The 16,291-nt window shown below is 44.9% G+C and overlaps 1 protein-coding gene across 2 annotated transcripts; it reads left to right on the forward strand.

Moving 5' to 3' along the window:
• Positions 1 to 3,809: 3,809 nt before the first annotated feature.
• LOC147256660 (rho-related GTP-binding protein RhoA-D-like) lies at positions 3,810 to 16,271 on the forward strand. 2 transcript variants are annotated; one of them, XM_086214858.1, is made up of 6 exons: positions 3,845 to 3,970; positions 12,030 to 12,122; positions 12,265 to 12,420; positions 13,170 to 13,290; positions 14,306 to 14,436; positions 14,519 to 16,271. In XM_086214858.1, exons 3-6 carry the CDS (start codon positions 12,265 to 12,267, stop codon positions 14,690 to 14,692), a joined length of 582 nt encoding a protein of 193 aa, XP_086070984.1. In that variant the 5' UTR covers positions 3,845 to 3,970; positions 12,030 to 12,122; the 3' UTR covers positions 14,693 to 16,271. The 2 variants fall into 2 exon arrangements, with proteins under 2 accessions (XP_086070983.1, XP_086070984.1); XM_086214857.1 differs by lacking the exon at positions 12,030 to 12,122 and having other exon boundaries at positions 3,810 to 3,970.
• Positions 16,272 to 16,291: the final 20 nt, after the last annotated feature.

Below are 16,291 nucleotides of genomic sequence, written 5' to 3' on the forward strand. Positions count from 1 at the left end.
TCCCTCTTAGAAACTCAGAAGGGTTCTTAAAACGAATCACATGGGAACTTTTCCCAAAAGTACCATCCGTAATGTTGCATGTGTCCGTAAAATAATCACAATCAAGTCCCCTCAAGTCACATGTCTGAGGGAGAAACCCTGTACGACCGACAGAGAACTGCCTCACTTCCTTAAGGTCTCCTAAGTCATGGTGGGAACTTTGGGAACGCTTCACAGTGTTCTTTAAAGGTTCTGGCAGGTTGGTTGCATGTTATGGCAGATCCCTAGAACGTCCTGGGATGTCACTGAGAAGTGACAAGTCCTCAACAACCTAACTTTGAATGTATTTGTCAAGCGCATGAGACAAGAAACCTGCAAAATATGCTCAACTACTTCATTTATTTACTATAAAAAAAATCAGTACCAGTGATGGAGATCATAGGATTAGAGACTTCAAATTTCCTACTGAACGCAGTACCAGCCAAGAATACTTTAGTAAAAGTTGAGTGGAAAAGGGCAAATACTCTCTGGAAGAACTCAACAGGTGATTGGATGAACCAGGTGTCTATGGCGATAGATTCAAATAATCAGATCAGTGAACTCACCAAGAAGGAGGACTTCGTTTCGTGGAGATGCGCCTTCAGCTGCCGTCTTTGCTCTTCTTTCACAGAGGAAATACTCCTCAGCTCTGATGTAAATGAAGCGAAAGCAGCATCTCAGCCAACCTCTTCAGCAGCCACCATTATTGTTTCGAACCCCACACCTAAACAACGCCCCCATCACCTCAAAGAACGCTGGTTGGCCGACCCAGTTTTTGGCGAGCACCTTGCCTCACGCCTGAGGACGAACTCTTGTGTGATTTCGGGATCCTGTAAATCCTGCTACCTTGAAAGGTCAAATATTTCTATCGTCCCAGTTTCAAAGTTGTTGATGCGGTATCATTATGCCATCGATATCAGCAGGTATTAATGATTCGTCAAAATATCGTCTCTTTCTATCGCCCCAGTTTTGATCCTATCTTCGTTTCGTATCGGATTTGTGGGCTTGTCCCTTTTTAATCTTTTTAAGAAAAACAACTTTTCCCAGTTCACAAGCATTGTTTTTCAGTATGTGAAAAGTGTCACTGTCATGCAAACCTCAATCTTCAAATAGCTGTTATGACAACATTAAATATGGGATACAAATAATCTAAAATTGGGCATCGGACCGGTGAGCAGGTCCAGTTCCAGTTCCTATAACAGCCCCTGTAGTCAGCACCGTCAAGGCTTGTTATGGACGGTTGACAGTGTGAACTCTTATCACTCGTGCTGAAGGTTGGACTCCACAGGAGAGCACAAACCTGTGTAAGCAAAATCCAGATTACAGGAATTCCAGTGAAATAAACAGATTTGTCTCCTTGACTGCACACCTGCCAGTATTAGAAACACCTTGTTTTGCTTCAAATGATCCAGTTGCCTCAAGAACTATGAAATAAAACCAAGTCGGAGGATGCACCGTGTCAAAGGCAGTTGGTAGAGGGACAGAGGGAAGGACCGAGGGCACATAGGTGTGGAAAATCTATGCGCGGGGCGATGATTTCTTTGAACTGTGGCTTCACTTCAAAGCGCCCTCTTTACCCAGTCGACACACATCAACCAGCAGCTCCCCCTCCCAGACGGCATACAGAAATAGCATCAGTATTGGGACTGGGAGGTGCCACTGTGTACCATTTCATCTGACACTACAGCATGTCAGCATTACCATGGAAACTGCAGATAGCTGTCGAAATTACGGTCTAAGCGCCAGGAAGCAGAAAACTGAATTACATTAAGTTTGCTCTCACAGATTGTAGCTAACAATGAGGTCTATCGTTGTGACTCCATCCAGACCTGGAGGACTGCTGGAGGATGTTTTTATATGGCTCCAATAAAACCATTCAACTTTAAAATAGCAATGATATGACAGTGACTGCCTCACTACAAGCGCTTTCTCTGTTCACTGGAGTCCGGTTTGAATGAACTCAAATCCCTGATGAACTGAACTGATTGCCTTTATTATCATTTCACAGCCCCACGCTGGAGAACTGAGGAGCAGATCCATGTGGTAAGAGATGGAAACAATAACAACACCACCGAATAGATGAGCAGCAGTATAATGTATCACACGAGTCCCGTGATGACGCATTTGAGGACATGTTGTCGTTGTCGTTGTCGTTGTCCTTGTTGTTGTTGCTGTTGCTGTTGTTGCTGTTAAGCACAGTTGTGGAGAGGGACTTCATCCAAAAACTGAGGTCAATCTGAAGCCAGACCAAGTCTATAGGAAAATGATGTCATGCTCTAACCGTAAAGGGGAGGGGTCCTTGTACTGTTTAAATCCTCTCAGCCAATAGCGCGCAGGAGCTGGAATCTCAACCAGCCAGGCACGGTGCTGCCTTCACAGGCATTCAAGAATTTCCCTTTTCTCAATACTGGCACTATAATGAGGTGTGAGGTAGTCATGTGACCTACTGACTAAACAGAGTGATTGTCATTTTACTATTTGATCATTTCCGGATCAGAATATGAACCTGGGGCAATATTTCAACACCTTATTTCAACACAAAATTACACACTCATGAGTGACTAATGGTGCTCTGGTTGGGAAAACTTCATGTTGTTGGAGTGAAGCAAACGCATCAGAGCAGGAGACACAGTGCAAGAGATTTGTGTGGTATTACTGATAGTACTCAAAAGAAAAGTAATCATGGCTCGCACTCTTTAATAGCAATGACTAGAATATCAAAGCAAAAGAAAGTACACATTTATTCCGTCTTGGATGTATGTCCATCCATCCATCGTCATCTTCCGCTTATTCCTACACATTAAGGGTCGCGGGGGGGCGAGCCTATCCGAGCGTCAACGGGCGAGAGGCGGGGTTCACCCTGGACAGGTCGCCAGTGTCTTGGATGTATGTGTTATTTCTTATCAGATGTCTTTTCCATGTTGTTTCAGATTTAGAGAAAAAAAACTGGTGGAGGCCGTTTGCCAAAATTGATGGCGATAATAACATTCTGCATAAAGTTATTTGAATGTTTTCCAAAATTAATGCATGTATGTGATTTAATTAAAGATATGTTTAAGCGGTAGCAGTTTTTTTTTTTTGGGGGGGGGGGGGGGCGTGTTGCTTTCTCTTCTTTCCAGGAGTCGGTAACTATAATAAACGAATGAGGCCGGATGTTTTCATATGTCAGAAGGATCTGAACCCATGCAGAACAGCCACGTTACTGCAGGCACGCTGGGTTCCATCGCTGACAGCCTGGGACGATGTGACATGATTATTCAGAAGAATCACGTACAGCTTTTTTATGTTAAAACAGAAGTTTCAAAAGTGAAAAAGTGACACATTATTGACGATCCACAGACATCATGTAGAGCAGTGATAAAGATGTTTAAGCAACACTGTTTTTTTTTGGGGGGGGGGGGGGGTCTGCTGTCCTACTGTCCAAGGGTCATAAACTAATAAACAATTGAGAAGTTGTGTAAACAGTATTATAGTAATATCAGGATAGCATGGCTTAATGTTTTACTGTCTAGTGGAACAAATAACATATTAATACTATTTGGTATAGTGGGTGGGTTACAGGTGAGTAGGCGTGGCCACTTTTCATAGGGTTCATTAATTACAGGTGAGACAAAACAACTCAGTTGACATTTGAAGCAATGGACAGTATAAAACACATCAGTCACGGGTTTCATTATTTAATATTCTAACATACGCAAACAGGCTACTCGGTCATTTATCTACAGCCTAACAAAGACTAATGTAGAACACAGTCAGAAAATGAGTAAGACGACCTCAGCCCTGTAATAACAGGTTCCTGGTTTCCAAGGGGAGCCTGAACGCAGCATTCTGGGAGGGTCTGGATCCCTGTGGCAGCTCCTCCGTCGAGTCTCCGGCAGCTGCTTCGAGAGAAGGGCGGCGGTAGGAAGCAACCACGGCGGTCCTCCACATCTGAAAGCACACACCGGGCGAGGTAAGCGGATTCAGGAATATACATGTATATATACATATTTTTTTGTGTATCAGATGTACCAACGTAAAAACGCCCAGGGGCTCCTTGAAACAACCAGGCGAGTTTGAGGTAAAGGAAGTAGTTAAACGACCACCGCGCGTGAGCCGGGGGGCTGTTGCTAGCCGTGTAGCAGCGGCGGCTCGGCGAGTTGAAACCTGTTACTTTCGTTGAAGTTTTGCGACGGCACGACGGTCGTGTTCATGTGTTTCATTTGAAGAAACGTGAAGGGAATATACCGTAAACTGAGGACACACCTGTTTGTTCCCCGGGTAGCTGCTGAGGGAGATCTCTTCAGCCTCCCAGCCCTCAATCCAACCCTAGCACATCTCACCTCCTTTACGTTTAGCTCACAAGACGGAGCCCACCAGGACTAAAAGTTTCTCTCCCTTTAAAAACAAACAAACAAAACAATGCAGAATTTGGGGTATCTTTTTTCAGTGTCAAGAAATTCTTGGAGAGCAAAAGCTAGCGAGTCAGTGTGTGAGTGTTTTAATGGCCGGTTTGAAATCTTGTTAAAACAGTGGTCTCCTCTGAGGAATTTCCCATCTCCGAGTCACCACACCCTTGTTGTGCTGCTCGGCTTCTCTAGCGCAGACCCCCGTGTCCCAGCCGCTTGCTCCCTCCTCATCTTGGCATGTCCCTCAGCTAAAATGCTCTGCCGATACTTGTTGTGAACCGGAGGGAAAGTGCAGATCTCTAAGGAACTCCCGTCTAAGCCACTCGAACCTCAACTCGCAGGTGAGGCACCTGTGCTGCAGAACAAGGCATCAGATGCATCGGATCCAATCTCCTGACTCGTCTGCCTGTGTGTGCATGCTGGCATCTGAAAACGTTTACACCTTCTAGTGAAGAAAGTATGATGTCACCCTATAGCTGCATGCTGACCAGGCTGTTTGTGCAGGCAGTGAACAGAAGTGTTACCCAGGGATACACGCACATCACCGCCACAGCGGTGGGAGGAAATCTGGAAAATGGAATGTCAAACACAGTCAGCCGGAGAAGTGGGCTCAGTAAACTGCTCGACAGTGGCTTTATTCAGTCAGATGAAGCTTATTATGAGTTGTTGTTTGTTTCAGTTTCAGATCTATCATCGGTTTTTTAAGTTCAGCATCTGCCAAATCTCAGCACGCGGAGGGGGCGTGGCCTTCTCCTTAAGTGCCTCATTGCATTTTCCTCAGATGTCCCATTTCCTGACTTGAGAAGTCAGCTTGGTCATGTGCCCTTAAGTTGTACACTGAAGATTGTATGTATGTTAGAAGGGAGGTGTATTGTATTTTATACCTTAGAGCTTATAAACATCTTGATAGTGTTTCCAGTCGTCAACTCCTGTACTTTAATTAGTGAAGAAGTCCATTTATTGTCACATGTACAGTGAAATTTGTCCTCCGCATTTATTCCGTCCTCCACGGAGCAGCGAGCAGCCGAGTGCAGCCCCCGGGGACCAAGATCAGGTCTTCTGCCAGTACCTTGGTCAGGAGCACCGAACAGGAGACTTGCCAAGTGGTGGTTCTGACTTGAGGGCGCGTTCACATTAGGAGTGCATTATTGTTTTTGCTGGTATCTGATATTTTGAATATTTTATTTAACTAATGTGGCTGATAGGCAGCTGGTATTTAGCAATGTTGATATCATCTGGGTTAAAATAAGCTCATATGATATTGACATATTTTACATATTGAGGAATGTTGTGGATTTGAAAAAGAAACACAGATAAATCAGATATTTACTGTTATACTCCCTTATTATGCATCTTATGAACAAAGATGAGACTAAAGCAACACTGAATGAAGTATTCATATCATCCTAGCTGCTAATAGTACTCATGTCGTCCAGCCTCTATGTAGTACTCATGTCGTCCAGCCTCCATGTGGTACTCATGTCGTCCGACATGCATGTAGTACTCATGTCGTCCAGCCTCTATGTGGTACTCATGTCGTCCAGCCTCTATGTGGTACTCATGTCGTCCAGCCTCTATGTGGTACTCATGTCGTCCAGCCTCCATGTGGTACTCATGTCGTCCAGCCTCCATGTGGTACTCATGTCGTCCAGCCTCCATGTGGTACTCGTGTTGTCCGACATGCATGTAGTACTCGTGTCGTCCAGCCTCTATGTAGTACTCGTGTCGTCCAGCCTCTATGTAGTACTCATGTCGTCCAGCCTCCATGTGGTACTCATGTCGTCCAGCCTCCATGTGGTACTCATGTTGTCCGACATGCATGTAGTACTCATGTTGTCCAGCCTCCATGTAGTACTCATGTTGTCCAGCCTCCATGTGGTACTCATGTTGTCCGACATGCATGTAGTACTCGTGTCATCCAGCGCTCATGCAGTCCTCATGTCGTTTAGCATGCATGTAGTACTCGTGTCGTCCTAGCTGTGTGTAGTCCTGTGACAAAGTGAAGTAAATATCGAGTACAATCCTCTGGAAGTACTTCCTATTTGGATGTTGCTGCTTTCAGCTGGACAGGAATGTTTTGGAAGATTAAACCTGTCTCGTGTCTCCATCCAGCTGCATGTATGTGTCAGCTTTGCTTTCATTTAATTTTTGCTGCATATGTTAGGAGAGGAGGAATGCAGCACCCTGAGGATACAGAACATTAGCTCCCTGATGGTGACATCACACTGCAACACAAGAGGAGAGAGTCCGTGAGAACAAGAGCCTGGAGGAGGATAGGTAATAGACAGCTGAAGGAGCAAATAATGAGAGAGAATAACAAACAGGGTACAAGTCAGCTGCCTCACCTCTTCCAGCTGGTGTGTGTCCGTGTCTCTGCAAGCTTTATGATCTTCTAACAGCAGCCTGTGCTCAGGATGTGGAAAGCTAAACTAGTGTACATTAAACATTTCTAACCAAATCCTGATTAGTGCCCTTCCCAAGTCACTGCATGACTAATTCATATATTTATATTTTGTACTCCTGCATTATAAATCAAAGACATGCACGTACTTTAGAGTATTTAAGCTTCTCCTTATCTGTTGCCTGATTTGCAACGCTTGTGTTCTAGTTTCAACCGTCACGCATCTCCGTCCATCTGACTTCCCTCCATATAGCTGCGAGCAAAGGCTCAAGGCTGGACGAAGGGATAATTCTGTGTGATATTTCTCTTTCGTCCTCTGCTCTGAGCTCAGCTGTATACATGGTGATAAATTGGGCTAGAGGAGTCTCAATGGCTCTGTCCTATTTTGGGCTCCAGCCAGGTTCTCTGACTTTATCTGCTTCCCTGGCCTGGATCTGAGCACCCAGTTTTGCTCTCAAGTTTGTTTTCAACCTTGAAAATCTGAGCTTCATCTTCTCCAAGAATTTCCATAATCCTTCCACAGGACAAAGGTATACTTTGTAAAGAGAAAAAAACAAACAAACAAATGAAGGCAGCAGTGTTTAGTTAGGCCCTTGTTTTGTTGCCTTATTTCTGAAGATTACTTTCCAGCTAAATAAGCTCTTCAATAAAATACCAGAACTGTGAAAAATGCCTGTCAGATGACATAAATCTAAGGTGATGTCATCAGATGTCTCCCTTGGTCAGAAAATAGCCTGGTTTCCTAGCAGGGCAGTTTGGGATGATTGTGGACAACCCTCCCTCTGAAGCCCTTTCCTGATAAAATGGTGGTTTGGACAAAGTGGACAACTAATCTCTGCATCAGTGTGCCGATAGTAGCGGAGAAATAGCTTTGCCTTTTCTGAATGGTTTCCCTTTTCCAACTTGAATGAGGGAATGTGGACAGAAGCAAGAGTTGTGCTTGTATGAAATGACAAATCAAAAGAACAAATATCACTACAACAGTACTGAGAACAAACGAACACACACAAGCAGAGTTGTGAAAAAATCTTCACTCATGTTTCAGTGTTGGACAATTGGCACTTCAGTGTACAACTTGTCCTCGACATGTAAGCCAGGAGAAAGAGTGACACACTGCTGGGACAGGGATGTTGTTGGGTGTTGTAGTGGGTGAGACATTCCTCATAACTTATGTCCTCCCACAGTTTCACAGTCAGACAGCGTTGTGTGTGAGCATTCAGTGACCCATTATTAATCATCATGTGGAACGCATTTTGTTTCTTTGACCATTCAAGCCTGGCAGTGCTTATACACAGTCAGTGTGTTTTTGCATGTAGACTGCCATTAGTTGGTACAGTACATTTAAGACGATATTCCAGCAGGTTTGCGTCCTTTTTCTCGGGAAAAGGTAAATACGTTTATTCATTCGTGTCAGATGTGCATCTGGTCAGCGGCAGAAGGTTTTTTTTACTTTACCCTTTGCATGTCAGTATTTACTCTTTCCCCTCTATTCAGTTATTTCTGGCAATGTCTATAGTCCAGGTTTGCTCTCCCATCTTCGTACCCAGACCCTCCAAGGCTCAGACGCACCACTGGCTCACTTGTGAGTTGTTTTTGTCGGCCAGTGGCAGGACATTTCGTTTCCTCTTTGCAGGCAGGCGGGATTTGACATACCTTTGTTAGAAGAAGCATTATTTAAATGTGTACTTCCATTAATTTCTAACATCTGATATCACCCCTCCCACGCATACATCCAGTGTCAGTGCAAAAGTGGGAAGACATGAAAGAAGATTTCTCTTTTTCTCTCTTTTTTTGTTGGGGGGGGGGGGAGTATTGTTTCGGAACATTTGAAACTGTCCACCACTCCCAGTATCGATAGAACACTCGTACCAGCTTGTTCCAGCTCATACCAGATCATACCTTCTGTACTTTTAATTAAAACTGCAACCAAGCAAAGAGTTTGTGTAAATACCTAAAGTTTGCAGTGCTATGTGGTTTCAAGCTTCCATCCTTCTGCTCCACCTGGAGTCCCCCGGGGCTGGGGGGGGTGCTGTGTGATTATTTTTACCCCCTACCTCCTCTGACGTGAGTAACAAGTCTGGCTAATGTTTGACTGCTCCAGGAGAGACTCAAAAGTGCGAAAGACGTGTCTGCGCTGCATGTGCCAGGAAACTTTGTCCCTGAACACACCGTGCAGGGACACATGTTATGCAATACAGGATAATTATCCTCAGACACATGTGAACAACATATAATCCTCTGGCTAGTTTTACAACCAGCCTCTTTTAGTTCAGTGTGTGTGTTTGCACATAATAATGTATTTCTAGCACGTTCGACTCTGTAACACCGAGTTTTAGGCAGCTCTTTTTGTCCTATGACTGCCTGGTTGACGGCTCTGTCGAGGTGTTTCCCGGCCGGTCGGTGGGAAATGCTGGTAAAGCTTAGAAGTAGCTGGTGGGTTCTGGACACAAAATAATTAGTTTGTGTTGGGTGGCAGTGAATGTGAACCTCATTTTTCAGGGGCAAGGAGATGTTAGAATTTTCCAGCATCAAAGACATTCTTTTCATGCCTGGTGTCTGCAACTTTTTCTTCATATCATTTACTTTTTTATCAGTGTGTTTGAACTGTTTTTCATGTAACGTTATTTTCCCCAACATTGATGGAGACCCACTTACTGCAAGATAAAATCCAGGGCACATTTAATGATGAATTGTCAAATGTAACACAAAGGAGAATGTTAAACACAGATCAATGACTGGCTGCAGCATCAGGACCATCTTCTTGAAAGCAACATGATATTGTTAGGGACATTTAATTTGCTGTATATGAGGTTAAAGTTGGGCAGTTATTACCATTTAATACAAAATGCCCTTGTTGGCATTTGATCTGATATTCATTATTCTTATAACGTGTGCATCTCCTACCATGTTCTGTGTGTCTGCTCTCTGTGAATCCTCACAAAAATGTACATGATGTGACTATAGTATGAGAGCAGTATCACTGCTGCTTGAATAGGTACTTTGATATACACACACATTTCTAATCTACATGTCGAAACATTACAAAGCAAACTGATATCAGATTGCAGCAGTTCAGATAAAACCTCTAGGTGTCTCCAGCTGTGGATGATGGTGAGAACTGAGGACACACTCGAGCGATGCAGAATCGACACGCCAATGCAGGGGATTCTCATCCTTGTGTACGACCGACCAGAAAGTGGTGAAGAAAGTCCGAATTGTGTGATTTAAGCATAAATCACTCTCTTCGTGCTCAGGTTCACTGCCATCATTATGACAGCTTCTTCTTCTTGTTTTTGGCCCTTAATTATCTTGACCTACATTTTATTTTTATTTTCAGTCCGTGAAAGTCATTCCCGTCGCATGCTGATGGAGCACAGCGGTCCTGGCCCACACCAGGATTGGAGGGCGATCAGCAGTGCTGCTTTTTGCACAATCCTTTTAATTTTCAAATGTAATTCAGAGAAATGATAGAAACGTAACTGACAGCTTGAGACACAAGGTAGGCAGACGATGACACCGATAAACGCCATCCCATAAATAGATCATGGTCTTGGTGAAAGTAAACACTTTAAGGATTCCAGAAAGACAGTGTTGTTTTTGGAAAGGCATCCTGGGAGTCCCTGTTATGTCCTCGTGCAATACTGGTGTGCCACCACAATATTGCACAAGTAAGCGATCTTTATGTGCTGCCACTGGCACAGGAGGCATCATCAATAAGCTGCATTATTTTATCACAGCACAGGAGCTGCAACACTGAACTCATTTTCTGAAGCTTGCCGTGGTAGTTGTGTCTGCGTGTACTCGCCCTCTGGCTGTGTCAGTAAATGTATGTGGTGGCAGTAACCTGCTATCAAAGAAAACAGGTGGATCTCTCCAGAGACAAGCTGACAACACACTGGCCTGCTTTAATCTGCAGAAGAGAAAAGTAGACTGAACAATTGTTCTTTTTATTCTTGTGGTGAAAATGGAAGCTGTTGCTACTGTGAGGAACAGAGTCCACAACAAGCAGAAAGAGATTAAAGCAGCACAGCCCGGACGAAAACTCAATCCATCAAGGACAACAAAACTAAAACACATTCAAAAACACAGCCATGCAGCGGGGCCATCTCTAACATAGGAGAATTCACATTCTCAATCAAACCCCACCTTTATGATGCGCCCACACACACACACACACACACACACACACACACACAGACAGAGAACCCTACGATACCAGGATTGTGCCTCCCCAGCGGTCAAATTTATAATAGCATTCAGCTAACAGAGGTGTGATGTGACCACCTCTGCCACCAAATCAACCGTTTAGCGCTTTGGTGTGAGCAAAGTTGTGTTTACCCACCTACAGCTACAAGGGATGGCATTTGAGATGTCTGCAGAGCTGTTCTGATGACAGGCCAAACTGTCACCTTCAATTTCAGCTCATCTTGACAGGTCAGTCTGGTCCAGAGCAGAAGTTCAGTCCTGGTAGTCTGAGACTTGTGGGATGTGATACTTTTGGCCCGCTGCCAGTTTGTTGTGTCATCACCTACTTCCTTCTCTCAGTTTCTGTCAGCTAGTTGAAGATGGCTGTTCATCTTTGTGTGTGTGAGTGAGTTTCTTTCACTGGGACACCACCTTCCCAGTGAAAGAAAGAGTCTCATCCACATGGTAGAGCTGTAAAAGTTTGGTGGCATCGGCACAATCTGACATCATGGTCCGATCCTAAATCTGCTCTCCACGGTCCAAAATAAAAAGTTACACCCTAAAAATGTTGTGTGTTGAATGAAGCTGCAATGATGAACGTGACCTGCAGGCCCCACCCTCAAGGCCCACCCAGGGGCCAGTAGGGCGTGGGAAACAAGTTCCAAGTTTGTAGGACTTCAAGATACTGAACACTATCTCTTGTGACTGTAACACACAAAGTTGTTCCTTGATAATGTTCACATTTTTTGTTATTATTCTGAAGATCCCTTTTACTTTTGTCAGCACATAAATTCTACATACAAAGTTTAAAGAATATTGGACTCATATTGAAAACAGAAAGGCTTGTCTAGTTGGGTCGGGTCAGACTGGTACCACGATGGGAAAGCAGCTCTGTAGGAATGTCAATCTCACCAAGGTGGAGCTAGAAATCATTTTCCTCAGAGATGTACAAGTAGCCTGGAATAGTCTGAATGTACCATGTCGCTGAGCAGAACTCAAGCATTCCCTAAGACTCCAAGTGTCTCCCTCTGTTCCAGTCGCTCTCACTTCTCCTCCAGAGCAGTGCTGAACCCTGCAGCCCAACTGTTTTTCACCTCACACACAGGACACAACCCAGGAAAGGGAAAAGGGTGCGGCTCCACTACACTTCGATCATCTTTTTCCTCTCAGTCTTACTATTTCTGGGCTTTCGAGTCGCTCCGCTGCTTTACGCTTCACCAGGAGTTTACGGACTGAATCAGATCCACTCATCAAAGTCTCCTATGTTTATAGATGGCAGCCATCAGGAAGAAGTTGGTGATCGTGGGTGATGGAGCGTGTGGGAAAACCTGTCTGTTAATCGTCTTCAGTAAGGACCAGTTCCCAGAAGTGTACGTCCCCACTGTGTTTGAAAACTACATCGCCGACATCGAAGTTGATGGCAAACAGGTACGTTGCGTGTTGGGTTTGTTTGTGTGTTTTCTTGTGGTTCATTGGAGATCAGAACTGCTGCTGTAGTGTTATACATCTGACCCTGTTGGCCCCAGAGCTGCACTACCACGTGCCGTCAAGACTGATGGGAACAAGTGTGTGTTGTAAGCAAATCTTTGGGATTTTCATTGTCGTTAAGCAGCTGACCTCAAGCCAACAACAACGGGAAATGGATCAGTGCAACTTTCCTGTGCAGGGTTGGAAACCCCCCCGGCTCCATACATTATGACTAATGTCCTCTTTCCTGTTCCCGTTTCCTGCTCTGCAAAAATCTGGCACCAGCGCACTGGGACTGTGGGTGGATAATTCAAAGTGGACTTAACTGTACAGTACTGCACTGACTTTTTCAAACAAAAGGTCACATGCATGTATGGAATGATGCTCATCTGCTACTAGGCGTGTGAACAATTCCTTTATGCTGCAGCTGGGTTGGTCCTTGTCTCTCACTGAGCATCTCAGGCTATGGGCTGGCTAATGGTTTGATTAATAACCTAAGAGGAGACTGTGGGTGCCAGCGCTGCCTCTGGGGAGTTCCTTTATAAAGCCGGTTGGAGAGGAATGAAGCATTTTCATCTCTTTTTTCCCCATTTGTCTTACCTTAATCACTTCGTCCTTTTAGGTCTCTGTCTTGCGGTTGGGAATGTTTCGCTGGCTTTCTCTCACCACTCACATGTTGTCCTCATTCTGTTGTTCCCCCCCTCTCACAGGTGGAACTAGCACTGTGGGATACAGCAGGTCAGGAGGACTATGACAGATTGAGGCCTCTCTCCTACCCAGACACAGACGTTATTCTCATGTGCTTCTCCATAGATAGCCCCGACAGTTTAGGTATGGCTGCAAACTCTTCTCACACGCTTAGCGAGACTGTTTTCAAGAGATGAAACCCAAACAAACAGAAAGCATCGAGGCTATCCTAGTCACGAGCCAGATTAAATAATTATGCTGCATACAGACACAGGTGGTACGCAGGTGGAGGATCTTCTCAGCACCACCATGGGTGCGAGTGGATGGTAGACTGGAATGACCATGGCCCGACCGATTCGAGATTTTTGAGCCTGATAGCAATTTTAGAGCAGAAAAAATACCATTTTACTGATAGAGTTTTTGTGCTGGACTGAACAGACCCCTTCTATGTTCACTTTGCACCAGTTTTGTACTGATTTAATTATGTAAAGGTAGCAGGCTAATTTCTTGAACAAATAACTTACCTTATTAAAAAATATTTAACACTGTTGCCTATCGCCATTTAAATACAGACCAAAATAGACTAGGCGGAGGCGCTGGAGCGCCCTCTCCTGAACACTCCATGGAACACATTTTAAAATCACCATTGGCATTATTTTCTGCATTTTATGTGCTAAAAAAAGTTTTTGATATTGCGTCCATTGGAAAACGTGCGTTGGTACAGTACATCTGTGCGAGGCTGATGACGGCTGATGTGTCAGTCAGGTCCTCAGAATTCAACTTCCTAATCACACCCATTGACTCTTTATTTTATTTTGGAGGTTTGGCTTAGTTAAGAAGGGTGAGATGAACCAACAACACTTAAAGAAGAGTGCTGCTGTTTTCATGCAGGAGTCAGGATCACAAAATGCTTTTCTGGTGCTTCGCAGCATCTGACACAATACAGATGGCCTACAGGTCTGTTTGGCTCCACGCTACCAAACTGTTAAATTGTAGCTGGGTTAGAACTCCTCCCAGATGGTATGCCTGCTCTCTGGGTCGGTGACCTCTCCATGTTTATGTCTGTGAGCTCTCCCAGCGTTCCTTGTAGGGAAAGTCTGGAATTTGCTGTGCAGTGACTTGGTCTGTTTTTACAAAGGGATTGTTTTCATTCTTGTAGAGAACATTCCTGAGAAATGGACACCTGAAGTGAAACACTTTTGTCCCAATGTCCCAATCATTCTGGTGGGTAACAAGAAGGACCTCAGGAATGACGAGCACACACGCAGGGAGCTGGCAAAGATGAAGCAGGTGTGTGTTTCTGCCGACACATCGTCCCTAAATGTTGCTGCTGAATATGCTAACGGCCGTCGCATCCTTGTAACCCCTCCAGGAGCCGGTGAAGTCTGATGAAGGCAGAGACATGGCCAACCGCATCAGTGCCTTTGGCTACTTGGAGTGCTCGGCAAAGACCAAGGATGGTGTGCGGGAAGTGTTCGAAATGGCCACCAGAGCAGCACTGCAGGTCCGCAAGCGTAAGAAGAGGGGTGGCTGCCAGCTACTGTGAATGGGCGGGGCTTGTTTGACAAACAGCCAGTTAACACCTGAGGAAGGGCTCTGGAGCAAATTTAGAGAAACCTTAAATCAATGGCTTCCATGGACTACGCTTTCTTCACAGATGCAGAAATGTCACAGGCAAATATGAAAGACTGAGCAAAACAAATCAGCCTCTGCTCTGTTTTCCTCTGCTCCTCTCACTGTCCCACCAGTTTAGTTCCCCTCCACAGGCACCACTAGCCTGTTGGTTTGAAGGACCAGCACCTTCCTCCTAAATGTATGAATGTATGTTTGTATTTATATGTGCATATACTTTACAAATATATCCTGCGTCTGCCTCCCGTGTGACCGTTGACAGAGACGGAGGACAGAGGTGCTGCAGCTCACATTCCCATCCTCCTGCTCTCGCAGCCACAAGTTGCACACAGTTTTAGATTAACTAGAACTGAGCTCCCGCTTTTCTTCGAGCTGCATGTGTCACATCAGCTTCAGTCACATTCCTACATCTGTTTGTCCTACACGATTAATTTTACACCCTGAAAGTCCTCGCTGATGAGTCAGCAGAGCTCTGTTTTCTTCAGCTTTCTCTCCTGACACATGAAATGTAGAGCCTGTTAACACGGCATCCATCCACTGAAACCTTCACTAACTGAAGCAGCAGCAGCTCTTTGTAAGAGAGGCTCTGGACTGCACTTTGCTCTGTCTCTTCCATGGCGATAGCTGGAACTGGCACTGGACACAGTGGGTCTATTGTCATGGACACAACACTCCCAGTCGCACTCACACACTGGCCCTCACAGGCTCGCCTCTGCTCGCCAAAATCTTCCTCCAAACGAGCCTCACCACCTGTCTCAGTTCTCCACTGTTCATTTAGTTCCAGTATGCGGTCACTGATCAACCGAGGACGAGTGTACGTCATGATCTGCAGGGCTAAATGTAACATGTACACACACAAAACAGATTACCCGCCCACTGATGAACTCTTCTCTAAAACTGACAACTTGATTGGCAGCTCAGATGCTGGCCTGACCCTCGTACCACCTCCTCAGTTCAGCTCTTGGCATTGGGGGCTCTGTTGGTGTAGAACAGCGAAATTTTTTGGACCTGATGGGAAAAATAAAGATATCTGAGGCTTCAAAACTAATTACACGAGTCAGATTATTGTGGTGGATGAAGACCAAATCATTATTTAAACAATGTCAGTTTTCCCCAGACACGTTTTCATCACGCTGACATCATCAGACCACTTCTCCCCCTCACTGGCAGTTTGAATTGATTTGGAGCTGCAACACAGTGTAAGTAGTTGAGCTCAATCGTGTGTCGTTGCTGTCGTGAAAGAGCTCTAAACACACTGCGTGAGTGTAGTAGGTGGTCGCCACATTAACCTTCCCGCCATCATAAGCTACAACTGCTGGAGTCCCTTATCCAGCACATGCTGAACATGGTGGGCCCTGGCTAATTCCTGGACTGTGCCTCGTCTGTAATGTCTAATAACTTCAGTTCAGGAGAAGAGGTTTGGCAAACAGGTGTGAGATGTGTAGAGGACACGAGACAAACGTGTTAATAAAGATTTTTTGAAGTACCAAGTATTCTAACTAGTTTTGTCTTT

This window comes from Aulostomus chinensis, chromosome 9, assembly GCF_037954235.1.
Source record: "Aulostomus chinensis isolate RoL2024-O1b breed Wild chromosome 9, RoL_Achi_v1.0, whole genome shotgun sequence".
NCBI classification, from domain to species: Eukaryota; Metazoa; Chordata; class Actinopteri; order Syngnathiformes; family Aulostomidae; genus Aulostomus; species Aulostomus chinensis.

Excerpts from the sequence above, each read along its gene's own strand:
- LOC147256660 (XM_086214857.1), top strand. The coding sequence starts at position 12,265 with ATGGCAGCCATCAGGAAGAAGTTGGTGATCGTGGGTGATGGAGCGTGT. Across the intron at positions 13,291-14,305 it reads AGATAGCCCCGACAGTTTAG|AGAACATTCCTGAGAAATGG; the intron begins GTATGGCTGCAA and ends TCATTCTTGTAG. Across the intron at positions 14,437-14,518 it reads AGCTGGCAAAGATGAAGCAG|GAGCCGGTGAAGTCTGATGA; the intron begins GTGTGTGTTTCT and ends TAACCCCTCCAG.